The following is a 15,348-nucleotide window of genomic DNA, read 5'->3' on the forward strand; positions in this document are numbered from 1 at the left end:
AAAAAAAAAAAAAAAAAAAAAGAAGGGAAGGGGAAAAAAGAGTACCAGGTGGGGTAGTCAGGGAAGGCTCCTCTAAGGAACTGGCATTTGAGCAAAGACCACAGGAATCGAGGGACTAAGCCAGCAGTCCCCAACCTTTTTGGCACCAGGGACTGGTTTCATGGAAAACAGTTTTTCCACGGACTGGGGATGGCGGTGGGCAGAGCTCAGGTGGTCATGTGCAACCCGTTTCTTAACAGGCCATGGACCGGTAATGGGCTGCAGCCCGGGGGTTGGGGACTGCAGGACTAAGGCATGTGGCTGCTGGGAAAAGGTCATAAGAGGGAGAGGGAATGGCAAGTTCAAAGATCCTGAGGCTTGGCTTCTTCAAGGACCAGCAAGGCCATTCTGGCTGAGTGAGGGGAAGAATGATGGAGATGAGGCCAGAGAAACAAGGCAGGTGGAGAGAAGTGGTCCCGTGCTGGAGATATTTTGGAGATAGTGTCAAAAAGATGTGTTTGTGGACTGGGCGTGGCATATGAGAGAGGGAGAGAGCAGTCAAGGATGGTTTGGGATTTTAGTTGGAAGAAGGGAGTTGCTACGCGCTGAGATGGGAAGCAGTAGATAGAGCAGATCTGGACGAAAACCTTAGAAGCTCAATATGGGATATGTTGGATGTGCCGATCAGTTATCAAGTGGATTCGTCAAGGGGATGGTTGGATATCCAAGTCCAGCAGTCAGAGGAGAAAGACTTTAGATGTAAATATGGGAATCATTGGTACATGAGTGTATTTAAAGACCTAAGATGTTGAGGTCACCAAAACAGTGAGTGTAAAAAAAGAAGCTGTCCGAGGACCGAGCCATGGGGCCCCCCAGTGGTTGAAGGTCAGGGAGATGTGTCAAACGGTGCTGACTAGCTGAGTAATAAAAAGACTGAGGCTTGATTATACTGATCAGCGGGTGTAGCAACTGAGTTCTTTGGTGACTTTTGTGAACCACTTTCGGGGTCCACCCTCAGCATCTCTTTCTAGGTTTCCTTCTCTCTGCTGTTGGAACAAGCTCTGATCTTTGGAATATTTTTCTCATTTATTCTGCATCCCTTTCCTCTCCCACACTGGCCTCCTGTCTTTATAAGTCCTGATTTAGACCAACTCAGTGGGAGACATTTGGACCCCAAACCTTGGTTTATAAGGCTTGGGTCCGACCAGGTTCCTATGAGCCAAGAACTGTGCCTTATTTCGGCCAGGGCCCCTGGCGCATATTCGAGGTGTTCTCTGGTTTGGGAGATCTGGATAGAGTAGCAGACAGCGGCTTTTCCTTTCCGATCTCCTTCCTGCCAGTCTACACCCAAATCTATGTAGCTCTACTTTTAAATTATGCGTGGTAGCTGGCGTGATCATTCACAGCTAATCTACCTTGGTCTTAAGTGTGATTTCTGTTATGCACAGCTCTGGCTTCCCCAGCCATGGATTTTGGCTGGGAGGGTTTATCCGTCAGCAAGCCGCAACATGTCTCCCTTTGCAGCCGTCAGTAGAGTGAACATAATGAGAAATGTTTCAGTGCTCTTTCAGTCCGTTGGTTACATGAAGGAGCAGGTCTCAGGGTCTCAGCCTGGTACAAATGTGTCTTTAACACCTTTCTGATACCTTTTCAGCAAAAGAGAGACAGGGCCCTTGCTAGGCAACAATATCCAGTTAGAATTTAATCACATTGTTTTGTTTTCTTTGTATACACCTTTTAGTTACTTTATATTTAAGGCAAGTGATGATAGCTTGTATAAGGGATAGAAAGAGAGTTCCCTTGTTTAACACACTTATTTAATTTTTTTAAAGTGAAACAAATGAAAATATCAAGCAAATAATTGTAGAGATGGTGTGCAAGACTTGAGAGAGAGGGCATGATGAAATGGCGTGAGGATAGAGTGAAAATTATGAAGGTGGTACCTAAATAATTGGAGCTTGGGCAGCATTTTAGAAATTGCAAGCAAGAAAGCACTTCTTCAATCATTGTCTTCTGGCCTCCACTACTACCTGTGGTGCTAGACTGTGCACCTCGAGATGGCTGAGAACGTGTCTCAGTGGGCTCACCAGTATATCCTGGGAGCTAGACGTGCTCAATAAAGATGAAATGAGGTGAACAGGTACATCATGAAGCTCTGTTCCCTTGCTTTGCAGGTGAGAAAACTGAGGCTTACAGGTGCTTGGCCCAGGAGCACAGTCATTTAGCAGCAGAAAGTGACTGTGGCTGGCCCCAGTCTCCAGTTCTGAGACCCAAACCCTTTTCACTCGCACGTGCTGCGCGTTAGGGCACGGACAGATTGTCAGCAGATGCTTTGCATGGAGCACATTTAACTCCCGATCTTAACAAGTGCTGGCAATTCTTCAGTCATTTACCCCTGTCCTTTAGGAGTATGTCTTAAACCCCAGGCAATGTTTTTATGCTTTTATGAGTCCCCTGAATTTTGCGTGCGTGCTGCCCAAGATAAAATCCTCCATCAGACCCCTCCTATTGGATATCCTCAATAGAATTTTATCACTTTTTTAATCAGTATTTTCTCACGAACAAATAAACATCTACGCAACAGGGACCAAAAAACTGATTATTGAAGAAAAAACTTCAGGGGTTTAATGAGATCTTATATATTGCCTTTTGAAATAGCAATAGTGGTAGCTGGCTAAGTATGTCTTCACCGACATTCCTGGAGGACAGCTAAGGCCAATTTCTAGACTCCAGGGTCAGGGGCGTCACTGCTTTAGGGTCACAGGGGGATTGGTGTTTCAACACTGGCTGGGGCAGCCATCTCTTTTCTGGGCGTCCTTGGGTGGAAGGAAGTGCCACGTGTTGCTCAAGGGCAGTAATGGGAACACCTGTGTCCTCTCAACAGATCGACCGTGGGCGCCCTGCTGGCATCCGAGGTAAGCTACGCTAATGCCTCGTCAGTGCACGTGCCACTGTGTTCTTGCCGCTTCTCGCCTTTTCTCTGGGCTGTAGTAATTTGGATAGACACCTCCACGTGGCCTTGAACCCACTGGAGCAATTTGGTTTTCCCCTTGGTGATTACAAATAGCGATGAATAAATAAAGGGACTGCAGCAGCCCAGCCACGGGGGACTGTGCAATAGCATGACAAGGCTCTCCACTGCTGGGGTCGTCCTTGGGGCTGATGCGGACAGAGGGAGGTGGGATTGTTTCCACACGTAGCCGTTAGTATCAGCAACCCCACAGTGGCTGTCACATGGGCCCAACGGCCTGCCACATACACGTATCCTTTCACTTTGTTCTGAAGCTGGGATGGAAATTCTATGACGCTGACGACTACCACCCTGAGGAGAATCGAATGAAGATGGAAAGAGGGATTCCACTGAACGACCAGGTACCGTTCACTGTCTGGGTCAACACACATATTCCACCTGGGTGACGCAGGGTGAGGTCTCTGCAGCCCTTGATGTAGTCGAGTTTCTGAGTCATGTGTCCGCCGTGTGCAGGTGCTCCACATATGTTAGCTCCGGCCTTGAGCCAGTCTCTGAACCCGGAGGCAAGAGCAGAGCCGCCCTCTGCCCCAGCTTGGGCAGAGTCTGCCAAAACACCTCGTTGCAGGATTTGAATCTGCAGAGGGTAATCCCTGAGAGGGCAGGGGCTCCCCACGCCTCCTACGTGGGCAAGTTCATCATCTTCTCTTCCAGGTCCCACCAGCCTACCACCATCGCCATACCCTGGCATCTCCCCCAGCCACAGTGACCTTTGAAAACCCAAATCCAGCCGCATCTGCCCTTCCTAAGGCCCTTTTGAGGCTTCCCACTGATCTCGGGGTCAAGGCCAAACACCTAAACTGCTAAACGTGTGTGGCCTGGCATCCACTCCCTGTCTCCACGGGAGCCACCCTGGCCCCTCCCAGTCCCTCCCCCTGCAGGGCTGCTCCCCACCAGGCCTTCAAGTCCCTGTTCCCCTCTTCCCGAGTTTGCCCTGCTCGTCCTTCAGGCTCACCCACTTCCTCAGGGAAGCCCTCACCGACCGCGGCGTGAGTAAAACCTCCGTGATGGACTCGCCTGGCACTGTTTAACTGTTGCCCTTGTCCCTGTTGTATCTCAGCAATTGACGGTGTGAGACTTTGACTAACGTTTGTCTCTGCAACTAGACTTTACCCCCAAAAGGGCAGGGACGTTTCTGTTAACCATTGTATCCCAGGGCCCCACACACAGCACACGTCAGAAAATATTTGTGGCACGTTTTTGAGTGAATGAGCGAGTAGCACTGCCCTGTGTGCAGGTCCATGAGCACATCTCCTAGAGCGTCTCTCTCAAACCAGAGTTCCAAACTGGACTTGCTGGCAGAACTGGCTGTCACTGGGGAGAGGCTGTGGGGGCAGGTCGAGAGCTGCCCTGGGGCGCTTAGGTCCACGCGCTAAGTGTGTCCAAAGGGCAGGAACAGAGGGAACTGGCCAAAGACCAGCACTGTTGTGTTCACTTTCAGTGGCCTGGCTCTGCTCACCCCAGTGGTGCCTTCCCTGCCTCACTATCTTCCCTGTGTTCTGCCTTGAAGGACCTGAGCCACTAACAGGATCTATTTCATTGGGTTCTTGGGAGGATTAAATGAGATAATACCAGAAAAGTACACAGAAGAGTACCCAAAGCATTAAATAAATATCACTTTTTTAATTATTATTATTGATAATAATACACACACAACATAAACCATTTCTACGAAGTTTGTAAAATGTCACTGTGCCAGTGTTGCTTTATTTTTCTCTTTAGTGAATGCAAATAAAAGGCAAGTTAAAGAACAAAGTAAAGCAACCAAGGTGGATGGATGTTAAAATGGCATTTGTGCACCCTTCCTCTTGTTCACAAGCTGTATCGATTGGGGGGTAGAGTCCAGAAGAGGAATTCATGGATCGGAGAAAAGGTTACTGGGAGAAACATGAGTTACTTACTAAAAGTTTTCAGGAAAAACTATACAAGTTAGCCAGCCCTTGAAGTGAACCAATACAGGGAGAGAAAGAGGTAGAACCACTGCAGATGGCTTACATTCTTGACAAGAACTCAGTGAGTTACCCAGTCCCGCCCCCCATGGGGCTCCATGATACTAAGTAAAGAGTGTCCAAGGCAGAGAGGCCCAGATTCTGCCTCAGGGAAGAGCTTGGGGAGCATTTGGGGAGGGTTTTGTGCTCAGGGGGTTCAGGGCTGAGGTCTGAGCTGAACACATTAATGGCTCTCTAAGGGTATTTAAATGTAAACTAATTAAAATTAAATAAAATGTAAAATTCAGTTCCTGCGTTGCACCAGCCACATTTCAAAAGCTCAATAGTCACATGTGGCTGGTGGCTACCATACTGGACAGCACAGCTGTAGAAATTTCCATCATTGCAGAAAGCTCTGTGGACAGCACCAGTCTAGAAAGCTATTCCACACAGACTGTGATAAATTATTAACATGATGATGTCAAAGAATTTGGAAGCTATGCTCAGTGAGTCTCCCCTGTGTCAGGCCCACACTGTCCCATCTGAGCCTGCAGCGACCCCTGAGTAGACTTCAAAGTCCATTGCATAGAACATCTGGAAAGTACTGAAAATTTTTTTCACAGAATATATCATCCTTGATCTCATCTTCTAAAAATATCTACTAATTGAATTTTGGAGTTTTTCTTCCTTTTCTGGGGGGTGGGGGTTGGGGGGAAGGGTATACATTCTTCCTCCATGCATTCCTCTCTCTCTGTGCTTAAATTAATTTTTGTACCAGCTAAAACCAAGCCCTCTCCCCTTCTCCCCACCACTCCTGCCTTCCCCTTCTCTCTCTGCCTCCCCCAACAGCTGGACACACTCCACCACCATCTGTTCCTCTCTTCTCCCTTTGCCCTTTATTTCTCTAGATGTTTCCATCAGATCACTGAAACCATAGGCAGGGCAGCTTCCTCTGGCCTCACGATGTTCTGATTTAACTCTTGGTAGAATGTTTATTCACTTCCTGTGCTCACCTCCACACACTGGGCTGGGGCTGGGGGCTGCACCCCCACCACCAACACCCTTGCTTGTAGGACTATCAAAGCTAGATGACCTTGAACATCAGAGCCAGAGGCAGAGATGCTAATCTGGGCTGTTTTCTCCTGTCTTTCCCCAATGACTTTTGTGTGTATTTGACTTTCACAATTTATTCTATCTTCCACAGTAACTATTTGGGAGGCACAGAGCTCAGTGAATTTGCTCTAATATCTCCTTCTTCTTGTCCCAGTTTCTTCATCTGCAAAGAGATCTCCATCATTCCCTTTCTTCATGAATATTAGGAAATAAAATTTGTAGCTCATACATCCAAATCCTTCCTCATACCCTCACAGTAAGGTCCCCGACTCCTTAGCAGGTCACTCAAGGTCTTGACCATCTCGTCCTGACAACGTCCGTACATACCAGCTCCAACACCTCCTGTCATCAGCACTAAGCACCTGCGTCTTCTGTGTAGTCGTGTCTCTGTATGCAGGCTGGGATGCTCCAGTCTTGGATTATCCCTTCCTTCTGCTCGGCAGGCCTTTCTTCAGTTAACATGCTCTTTATCTTCCCGAGGCCTGATTAAAATTGGCCTCTCCCCCTATCCAAGGGCTGTCCGGAAAGTATCCAGCCATTGTTAATATAATGAGAACAGGTCCATGGCTGGATACTTTCCGGACAGCCCTGGGATTCCTTATAGCTCTTCTCAGTATAATAAATCTTGTAAATCTCTCATCACTGCCCTCCAGGTGATCTAATTGATCATCCGCTCCTCTGTCTCTTCCGTCAAGCTGTGATCCCTTTGAGGAAAGGAACCACACCATCCATATTTATATCCCAGTGCTCAATATGGCGCTTTGCACATATTAGTATTCAGTGTTTCTGGAATTAAAGCCCAGTATCTACCAAATTCATAAATTAAAACTCTTTTAAAAATTCAAAGTAGGAAATAAATACTGTTTATGTTAGCTCTTATTAATAAATCAGCCAAAAATAATGTTTAAAATGGAGTTTATTCCTTATTTCAATCCCAAAGCAGCTCAATAAATTTTATATGATCCCCATTTTACAGATGAACAAAGAGAGGCACAGAGAAATTAAGTAACTTGAGCAAAGCCACACAGTGAGAGGAGTCCTTCTAACCTCAAGGGTCATACTTTTCCTACTGTGTTAAAGGTCCTGATAGTCCACCGAACAAATGATTCACAAGAAGTGAATCAGGGTTGGTTAATTGGAGAGAAAAGGGTCAGAGCAGGAATAAGGGTGGCAGCTCCCCACAAGCACCTGCATGGAAGGGGCCCAAGCGTCACGGTGTCCAGGGCGCTGTCTTGAAGGGTGGTCTGGCGTGGAGCAGGTCAGGAGAGAGAAGTCTGATTTCCACACTGGAGCTGCTTTGGAAAAGCCTTCTCCCTGTGGCCTCATGGGATCCTCCAAGGAAAGATCCCAATCATTTAATTATGACTCCCTATGTGGAAATCTCAGAAATAAAGTTCAAAGGGCTTCTCTTTTATCGCCAATCTTCTCTCGTTTTTGCGACGGAGGCACACAGCCCGTACCGGTGCATGGTCATTAGTCTGGTCTGCCATAAATTCTGATCGGGCAAAAGTCTGAAAGCAGCTATATTTGTTAAATTTTATTATGATTAAATGAAGCAACATGCTTTATTATCGACTAAAGCATATATTAAGGCACTATTAAAACAATAAAAAAGTATGGATTCAAAGTAAAGCTCTATTTCTTTTGTACACAAGCTAGAAAACTTACTACCCAAACATGTTTTCTGTTATTTTTAATTTGTTTATTTCATTCTTATTATGAAATATTTTAGGCACATGGAAAATATAATGAATAATATAGTCAACGCTCAGCTTAATGAAATTATGTATTTGCTTCCTAAGCCATAAAATAATACAGAGATTGATCTCCATTTCCACAGCATAAACAAATAGAAACATTTATGCAGATGGGACAGAGGAAAAATATAATCTGAGCAAAAGAACAAAACACAAGTCTGTCCTGCTAATGGGAGGAGAGAAGTATGGACATTTAAACACATTTTCCTCCCTCCATGGTTCATCCAAAACCCATTATGAACATTTACTCATGCCAAAAATAATTAATTTTTTTGTTGTCTATTCATCTCTGAGACAGTCCTAATTCATGATTCGAATTGCCCCTTGAACTCTTAAGTAGGTATGGAATATGTAAATTAGCATTCAGTCCTCTGAACCTTCCAACCATCTCCTCTTCTAATCCGAACTTTCTTCTTGCTGAATGAAGATTGGCAGCCCACAGCTCTGGTTTCAGGATTTCAAGTGAAGTTTCACTGAGAGACTTGTACAATGGCACGGGGTTCATTGTGGGAAAGGCTGGCTGACCACCCAGGCAGGACCCCAGGGCTGGCTCTCTCTGCCTTACCAACCCCCTTGATATTGTCAACACATTGAACATGAGTTCATCCCTCATGTGAGACACCCCCGATCAGGTTTACAAGGTTGCCGGATAAACCAAACTGCCAGTTGATTAACTTACCAAGAGAAATATGTCACATGGCCCGTAACACTCACATCAATGTGATACACACATTTTCAGAAACCAGCACACAATCAAAAGGTTTCTTAGTGAACATGGGAGAGTTAGGACCAAAGTTTCTAATGGTCAAGACCATCCATCCCATTAGTAGGAAGAGATTTGTTAATGAGAACATGATGTTTAAAGGCCAATGGCCAAACTCCGTGTCCTGGGGACAGCGCTTCACCATTTCAATCGATAGCACTCTGCTCTGGGCTTCCTGCCCGCCCGGCCTCCCTGGGACAGACATGCTGCCTTTATGTGTGTAAAAGTATTTAGCTGGATCACAGTGATGTCTTGCTAGCTGGGAGTCATTCCTGCTACTTCACATGACCTTGTACATCTACACTCCGTTCCATTAACTGCTGATCTTTAAATTTAACCCTTAGAGAACAATGTTATTTCCTTTATTTCAAAGACCTTAGGAAGGAACCTCACTGTAGCTATAAGAAGAGATATATCCTTTGACTCATTAGCTTTATAGAAGTTGACGTCACTTCTGTGATTCGAAGCCAGATGCCCCCATTTCCATGTAAAACACACTCTGGGGTTAGAAATCAGCCCCCTAAATGCTTGTTGTACCACATCACCAAGTAAGTGGCTGGTGCTTCCCTTCCTACAGGCCTGCAGGTGCCATCACTTTATAGGATTGAATCCCGGGGTGGGAAATAGAACTTTCCTGCTGACGTGTGAGGCTTCAAGGCCCAGCCAGCCTCTCCCATTACAACCTTCTGTTAGAGGAGCCATTTTAGAAAATATAGCCAAGAAGTTAAAAAAAAAGTCAGCTTATAAACAGCAATACTATCTTTTTCATTTCCATTAGTCCATGAATGTGGGAGAAAAGCTTGGCTAAGTACAAGAGGAATACAAGAAAGAAAAGAATTTAGAAAGATGAGTTGAAATGTTACCTTAGAAGTTACTCAAACGCAGAGTGATCACATCTAGGGTGTTGGATCAAAAGTGCTCAGAACAGTATCTGGGCCTCCCCAAGCACACGACACACACTTACAAATGGAAAAAGAAGGCGAAAATGTAGATTTGTGCTTGAATTGGCAGCTTCTCCTCAGGGTGATTTTCCAAAAACTACTGCACATCTCAGGCAATCCAGCTAATTGTCCCTGCTACCTGATTCGAATCCTAGACACCCTTCTTCCTTGTTCCCTGCCATAAGCCCAGGAAACACTGTTGCAGTAGTAGTTTCAAGTTGCATAAATGTAGCCCCTCCAACTTTTTTCTCCTCACAGATTGCCCAGAACATACAGTTTTTGAGTAGGATGTCCTAGAAAACCTTGCCAATAATAAACCTTAAACATATATGTTCTTCTTCAAGAGCACATAAAGTGCCCCTGTATATTCTAACTCATTAACAGATTTCTTTGTGGTATGCAAATAGGGAGCTGGTAAGCCTCGTCATCTTGTTACTGCATTTACAAAAAACCACACGTGTTCCATTAAATGCATTCAGACAAGTGCTGACATCAACAGATGTTTCATTTGTTAGATACATTTGAGCTACCATGTGTATACATGACAGTAGCTGTTGTAATTTGAGTAATGATTTGTGTGAATGATGTAGCTATTGTCATTTAGGATAAAATTTGTCTAAATCATGTGGCTGTTGTCATTTGATCTCTACCTTGTGTGACTTTTGTAGCTATTACATTTGGACTCCCAAGGCAGGGGTCCCCAACCTATGGTGAGTTGTACAATTATTTCATTACATGTTACAATGTAATAACAATAGGAATAAAGTGCACACTAAATGTAATGCGCTTGAATCATCCCCAGACCATCCCCACCTCCCCAGTCCGTGGAAAAATTGTCTTCCATGAAAACGGTCCTTGATGCCAAAAAGGTTGGGAAATCCTAAGGGATTTCTGGTGGAAGAGTGGGGAGCCACGGTGGGGATATGGCTGGGGGTATATATAAAACAAAACTAATCGCAGGTTGAAAATTGCTGAAGCTCTAAAACCTCTATGAATGGTATGTAGAGGTGTGTTTTGTACTGTTCTGTCTGCTTTTGAGTATGTTTTAAATTGTCCATAATAAAAAGTTTTTTGTTTTTGTATTTCAATGCACTGTGGCCAATAATCAGGATTTACCCCAGGAAGACGGAGAGAACATATCTCAGGGAGATTTCTTTGTGAAACACTGTAGGGTGTGCTATGTAGACTTCTGTCTTCTATTTGTCAAAAATGGAAATTTCTTACAGTGCTTTTATCTGAAGGGAGTTTGGTTTGAGGACTAGGACCTGGGGACAGCTGACATAGGGGTTCATGTGAATACCCCTCTGCATTTGAGATCAGAGGCAAAGAATCCATGCAACACAATAAAAGGTTTGTAAACATATCAGAACCAGGGAAAATGTATATGTAGTGGGGAGATTAAGACGGGGAGAGATACATACTGGTACTTTAGGGCAACTTTTATTATTATGAAACAGCCACTGACACCTGAACCAAGACACTGTTTCTGTGGTTAACTGCCTAGGGACTGGCGCCTCTGCCTTGTGCATGGCCTACTTCTCAACACCACTGACCTCTGGGCCTTAACCTTTGTGAACATGATATAACTGTGTTTCTGTGCAAACAAACAATACCTGGAAAAGCCACTTTGTGTCTGCTTTAATTTCAGGACAGGATTCCATGGCTCTGCAATTTGCATGACATTTTACTAAGGTAAGAGACCATCAGGCCTTGGCATAAGTCAGCGAGTGAAGAGAACCCATCAGAAAGTACAGAGAAACAAAAAATACACTCTCGAAATCACAACTAACTGATGATAAAGGATCCCATAAATCGAATTCACTTCTGTCAAGTAATGAACAATGACTCCAGCCAGCCACAGGCAGCATGTAGTTTAGCCGGACTCTGGAGACAAACCTTCTAGACGGCTCCATCATTAGTAGCTAGGAATTTTGATGAGCCACTTGGTTCCCGTAACCTGTTTCTTCATCAGTAAAAATGTAGTTTCTACTTACAGATTGTTGTGAGGAATAACTGAGATGGTGTGTGGGTAACACTTAGAACGTATCTAACACATAGTAGGTGCTCAATGTTCACTGATGCCACCTCTGTTATTGCCTGTCTTAGTCACCAGTTTTTCTTCCCCTTGCTTCAAGCTGTGGCCTGCAAGGAACACCTGAGGCCGTTTATGAGTCAGCAGATAATTAGCCACCAAGACTGGAGTCCCACATGGCCCAGCACTGTGGCAGGCCTCTGAGCAGACATGGTCCCCTACGTTACCGGCCTGCCCCCACTGGTTGGGACACGAAGGAGGATGAGGAAAAGCCAGGGGGTTGGGAATGGGTTACAAATCTTGCTTCCTAAGATGATGTCATATTTTAACAGCCTAAAACCATCTGGGCCCTATGAAGTTAGCATATACTTAGGACTACAAATTCCGTTTGCCTTTTGCACACCCCATTGACATGGCTGGCAGCCCCACCATGTTGGCTTAGGGCTTTGACTTAAGGGGTTCAGGGTTTGAGAACTCCTGCCCACCGGGTCCCCAACATAAACAGACTCACTGACCTGAGATGGAAGCAGGCAGCAGTGAGGACCCTACAGAGCACACGGATCAGACCTCCAGGCCCAGAACAAACACGCTCTTGCCACGGTCCTCAGGAGGAGCCGGAGCTCAGTACGGAAGTTTGTTTCTGAGGAAACACTCCAGCACAGGGTCTCCCGTCCAACCTGGCCCTGAGATCAGAGGGAGGCCCCTCACGTCAGCCCCCCAAGTCTTTACCGTGGCCCGCTCCGACCAGCGTTGTTAGGAGGGGATCTGTTTCCTCCTGTCCTTGCCCACAATGACTGTCGTCAAGCTCTGAAATGTTTATCAGTGTGATGCGTGAGAAATGATCATTTAATTGCATTCCCATGGTGCCCAGTGGGGCTGAGCACCTTTTCCTATGTTTATTGCCCATTTGGATGTCATGTCCTGTCGGTTGTCCATTGCTGTCCTTTGTCCACTTTTTGGTTATATTGTTTGTCTTTTTTCTGAGTCATTTGAAAGAGCAGAACTGCTTTTTTGTTAACTTCTTCCCTGTGTAAACTAGAATTTTATTTTCATGATGACTTTTTTCTTCTTTCTACAGTTAAGTCTGTTTCTGCCCAACTTGACTATAAACTTCCTGTGAGTGGATATATTATTGTTGCTTTTTTAGTATTTTTATGTTTGCTAATACCATTTATTGGCTGCAAAAACGGGGGCTTCAGAACTCTTATTTCCGAAGAGAACTTTCTACTAGATACCCAAGCCAGTGTTTGCACCCCACCTCTTGACTGGGGTGGAGCCAAGAGGTCCCATCCTTGCCCAGGATGACTGCTCCCCGACTCGGCAGCTGGGTGGAAGCCGGGGCTCACTTGCTGGTGCTGTGTCCTGCTGCCTCTGTTTCTGGCTCAGTTTTTTCCTTAGTGCGTCCCTGGAAACTTCTCACATCCTGCTCACCTTGCCCTCACAGACACTGATGCTCCCTCCTCTCCTGCTGTCTCCAGCTCTGAACTGGCAGCTCCCCCAAAACGTTCCCGCCACATCGTAGAGTAGGAGCCGCAGGAGTTACTTGTAGAACTCAAATCACTGAACAACCTGCAGAGGACCGAGCCAAGCTGTTTGCAAGGCGCAGGTGCGTGCTGGCGGCCCCGTGTGCACACACTGAGGCTCGGCCACGTCCCGCACCCACGGGAGCAGAAGCAACACTTACTGAGCACTTCTGTATACCAGGCATCTGGACCGAGTTTTTCCGTACGACAGCTCTACGGGCAGGTACCCTGAGTAGCCCTGCTTACCAGACGATAAACTGGATGTCCAGGGAGGGGAACACCTTTGCCCGAGATTGCTCAGTTCGCAAGTGGAAGATCTTTAACTCACAGCCAGGACTGCCTGATGCTTAACCAGCATCTTCTAACAGCTGCCACTGGCAGAGAAGTAGGGCTGTAGTCCTCCCCCTCGAATCGATACCAGTTATTTTAAATATCTTCGTTCTTTAGCCTCCCTTTTTTTTTCCTTTTTAAACAGAGATGTAACCTCAGGACAGTGTGTGGTTCTAGCCTGTTCGGCCCTGAAGAAAATGTACAGAGACATCTTAATACGAGGAAAAGATGGTGCAGCTCTGAAGAGTGAGGAGTTGGGAAAGGAAGAGAAGCCAGGTGACGTGCAGCTCTTCGTGGTCCATCTAAGCGGGTCGTTTGAGGTCATCTCTGGACGCTTACTCCAAAGAAAAGGACATTTTATGCCCCCTGAGTTACTGCAGTCCCAGTTTGAGACTCTAGAGCCACCAGCAGCTCCAGAAAACTTTATCCAAGTAAGTGTGGACAAAAATCTTCCAGAGATAATTGCTACAATTATGGAAACTCTAAAAATGAAATGAGAATTGCTTTGTAGCAATGATCCGGACAGAATTAGGCATAAATCTCTATCCCATCCCAAACATTGTTCCAGTCTCCTGGCCCTTGCTGTATTCTAAATTCTTAGGGTGAACAAACCACAGTGTGTCAAGACAGACTTTTTTGGATGCATTTTTAGGAATCACGTGCTGGCACATCCAGAGAAGAGGAGAGGGAACTTCAAAAGTCAAGTTTAAATTGAAGTTTAAATTCATCTGTGACCCAATCAAATGATCAGAGGAAATTCTGTAGTCAATGACGGAAATCATGTTTAGAATATTCTTGCTCATGCCTGTATCTGTACAAATAAATGAAACTTGGCGATCCTTGGCATCCCCTGGAAATTGGTCTCAGGAGCAGAAACTTGTACAAAACCAGCCTCCCACCAGAAGTCTCTTCACACTGTGCACCTCCTAATCCTCCCTCTGTCCTGGAGCTGTGGTTCCGAGCAATGGCTCTTACGCTAAGGTCCCAAAAGGTAGTAATGGGAGAACAAGCAAACTGTCCAGTTCCTCAAACAGCCCAATGCAAATATATTCACCAGCGGCAATACCAAGTTTCCTGCCTTTTGGCTAAAATTATGTCAACTCAAAGTGGGAACTCTGTCTCTGCTGAGCACTTGTGAGATAGATAAAATTTAAATATAGAAAAGTTAAAAATTCCTACGTGAAAGGTAGTGTTTGGTCAACAAAATTTGATATGATAATCAAAGGACTCATTTTGGTAGAATAAAGATTGAAAACAATTATTTTCGAGTAAAAAATGTTTTCCAAGTAGGGGAGCTATCAAAATAGGTCATTTTAGAAGGTCCTACTCCGAATTGTCCATGAATTTGCTGAGATCAGTGCCGCAGAGAGACCCCAGCGGTCAGCCCGAAGCGGCAGCGCTGCTGAGAACACACAGGTGTGGGATTTCAGGTTCAGTGATCTCAGGCACAGACCGGAAAGGCTGCCCCCTACCTTTCTCTGTCACTCTGCCGAGAGCGGCGGTTTTGTGCAAACGTCTTCAGTTCTCTCCAGCACCGGCCAAGCGAGAGCAGCGGCAGGCTCCGTCCCCAGGCAGACACCCGGTCTCTCCACAACCGAATCACTTCATGTTGTTGTTTCTACCTTTCCTTCTATTTAAGGCAAGTGTCCATTTTCCATTAGAAGTAGTCACATAACAGTTTCTGTAAAACTAAATATATTTAAATAAAATGGGTCATTTCAAGGTAAATAGATAAAAAGTACATGATTCGCGGATATACAAAACTGCAAAGGTGGAACTCGAGCAAATGCAGTGTGGACTTGCTGAGCCAGTCCAGCCCGCATTTTACAGAGGCCCCTGGGGTCCAGGAAGACCCCTGTGAGGCTGGGCTCCTGCCCGCCTGCCCTCCCGCGGAAAAGCCGTCAGTGACGGGCGCTGGGCAGGTGAAGAAAGAGCAGCAACTCTGCTGCGGCCA

At 45.7% G+C, this 15,348-nt stretch overlaps 1 protein-coding gene across 2 annotated transcripts in view; it reads left to right on the forward strand.

Moving 5' to 3' along the window:
* The window catches only part of IDNK (idnK, gluconokinase homolog (E. coli)), a 17,453-nt gene extending 2,381 nt beyond the window's left edge, over nucleotides 1-15,072 (forward strand). Inside the window, exons 2-6 of one of the 2 annotated variants that reach the window (XM_012640008.1) lie at nucleotides 2,864-2,894; nucleotides 3,265-3,351; nucleotides 11,158-11,201; nucleotides 13,540-13,825; nucleotides 14,047-15,072. In XM_012640008.1, coding sequence (XP_012495462.1) covers nucleotides 2,864-2,894; nucleotides 3,265-3,351; nucleotides 11,158-11,201; nucleotides 13,540-13,825; nucleotides 14,047-14,109 — 511 coding nt within the window. In that variant the 3' untranslated portion in view covers nucleotides 14,110-15,072. Of the gene's footprint in view, nucleotides 1-2,863; nucleotides 2,895-3,264; nucleotides 3,352-11,157; nucleotides 11,202-13,539 lie in introns of both variants that reach the window. The other variant, XM_012640007.1, reaches the window with a different exon arrangement.
* The last annotated feature ends 276 nt before the right edge of the window (nucleotides 15,073-15,348 follow it).

Source organism: Propithecus coquereli, unplaced genomic scaffold (assembly GCF_000956105.1).
Source record: "Propithecus coquereli isolate 6110/MARCELLA unplaced genomic scaffold, Pcoq_1.0 Scaffold147, whole genome shotgun sequence".
In the NCBI taxonomy this organism is placed as follows: domain Eukaryota; kingdom Metazoa; phylum Chordata; class Mammalia; order Primates; family Indriidae; genus Propithecus; species Propithecus coquereli.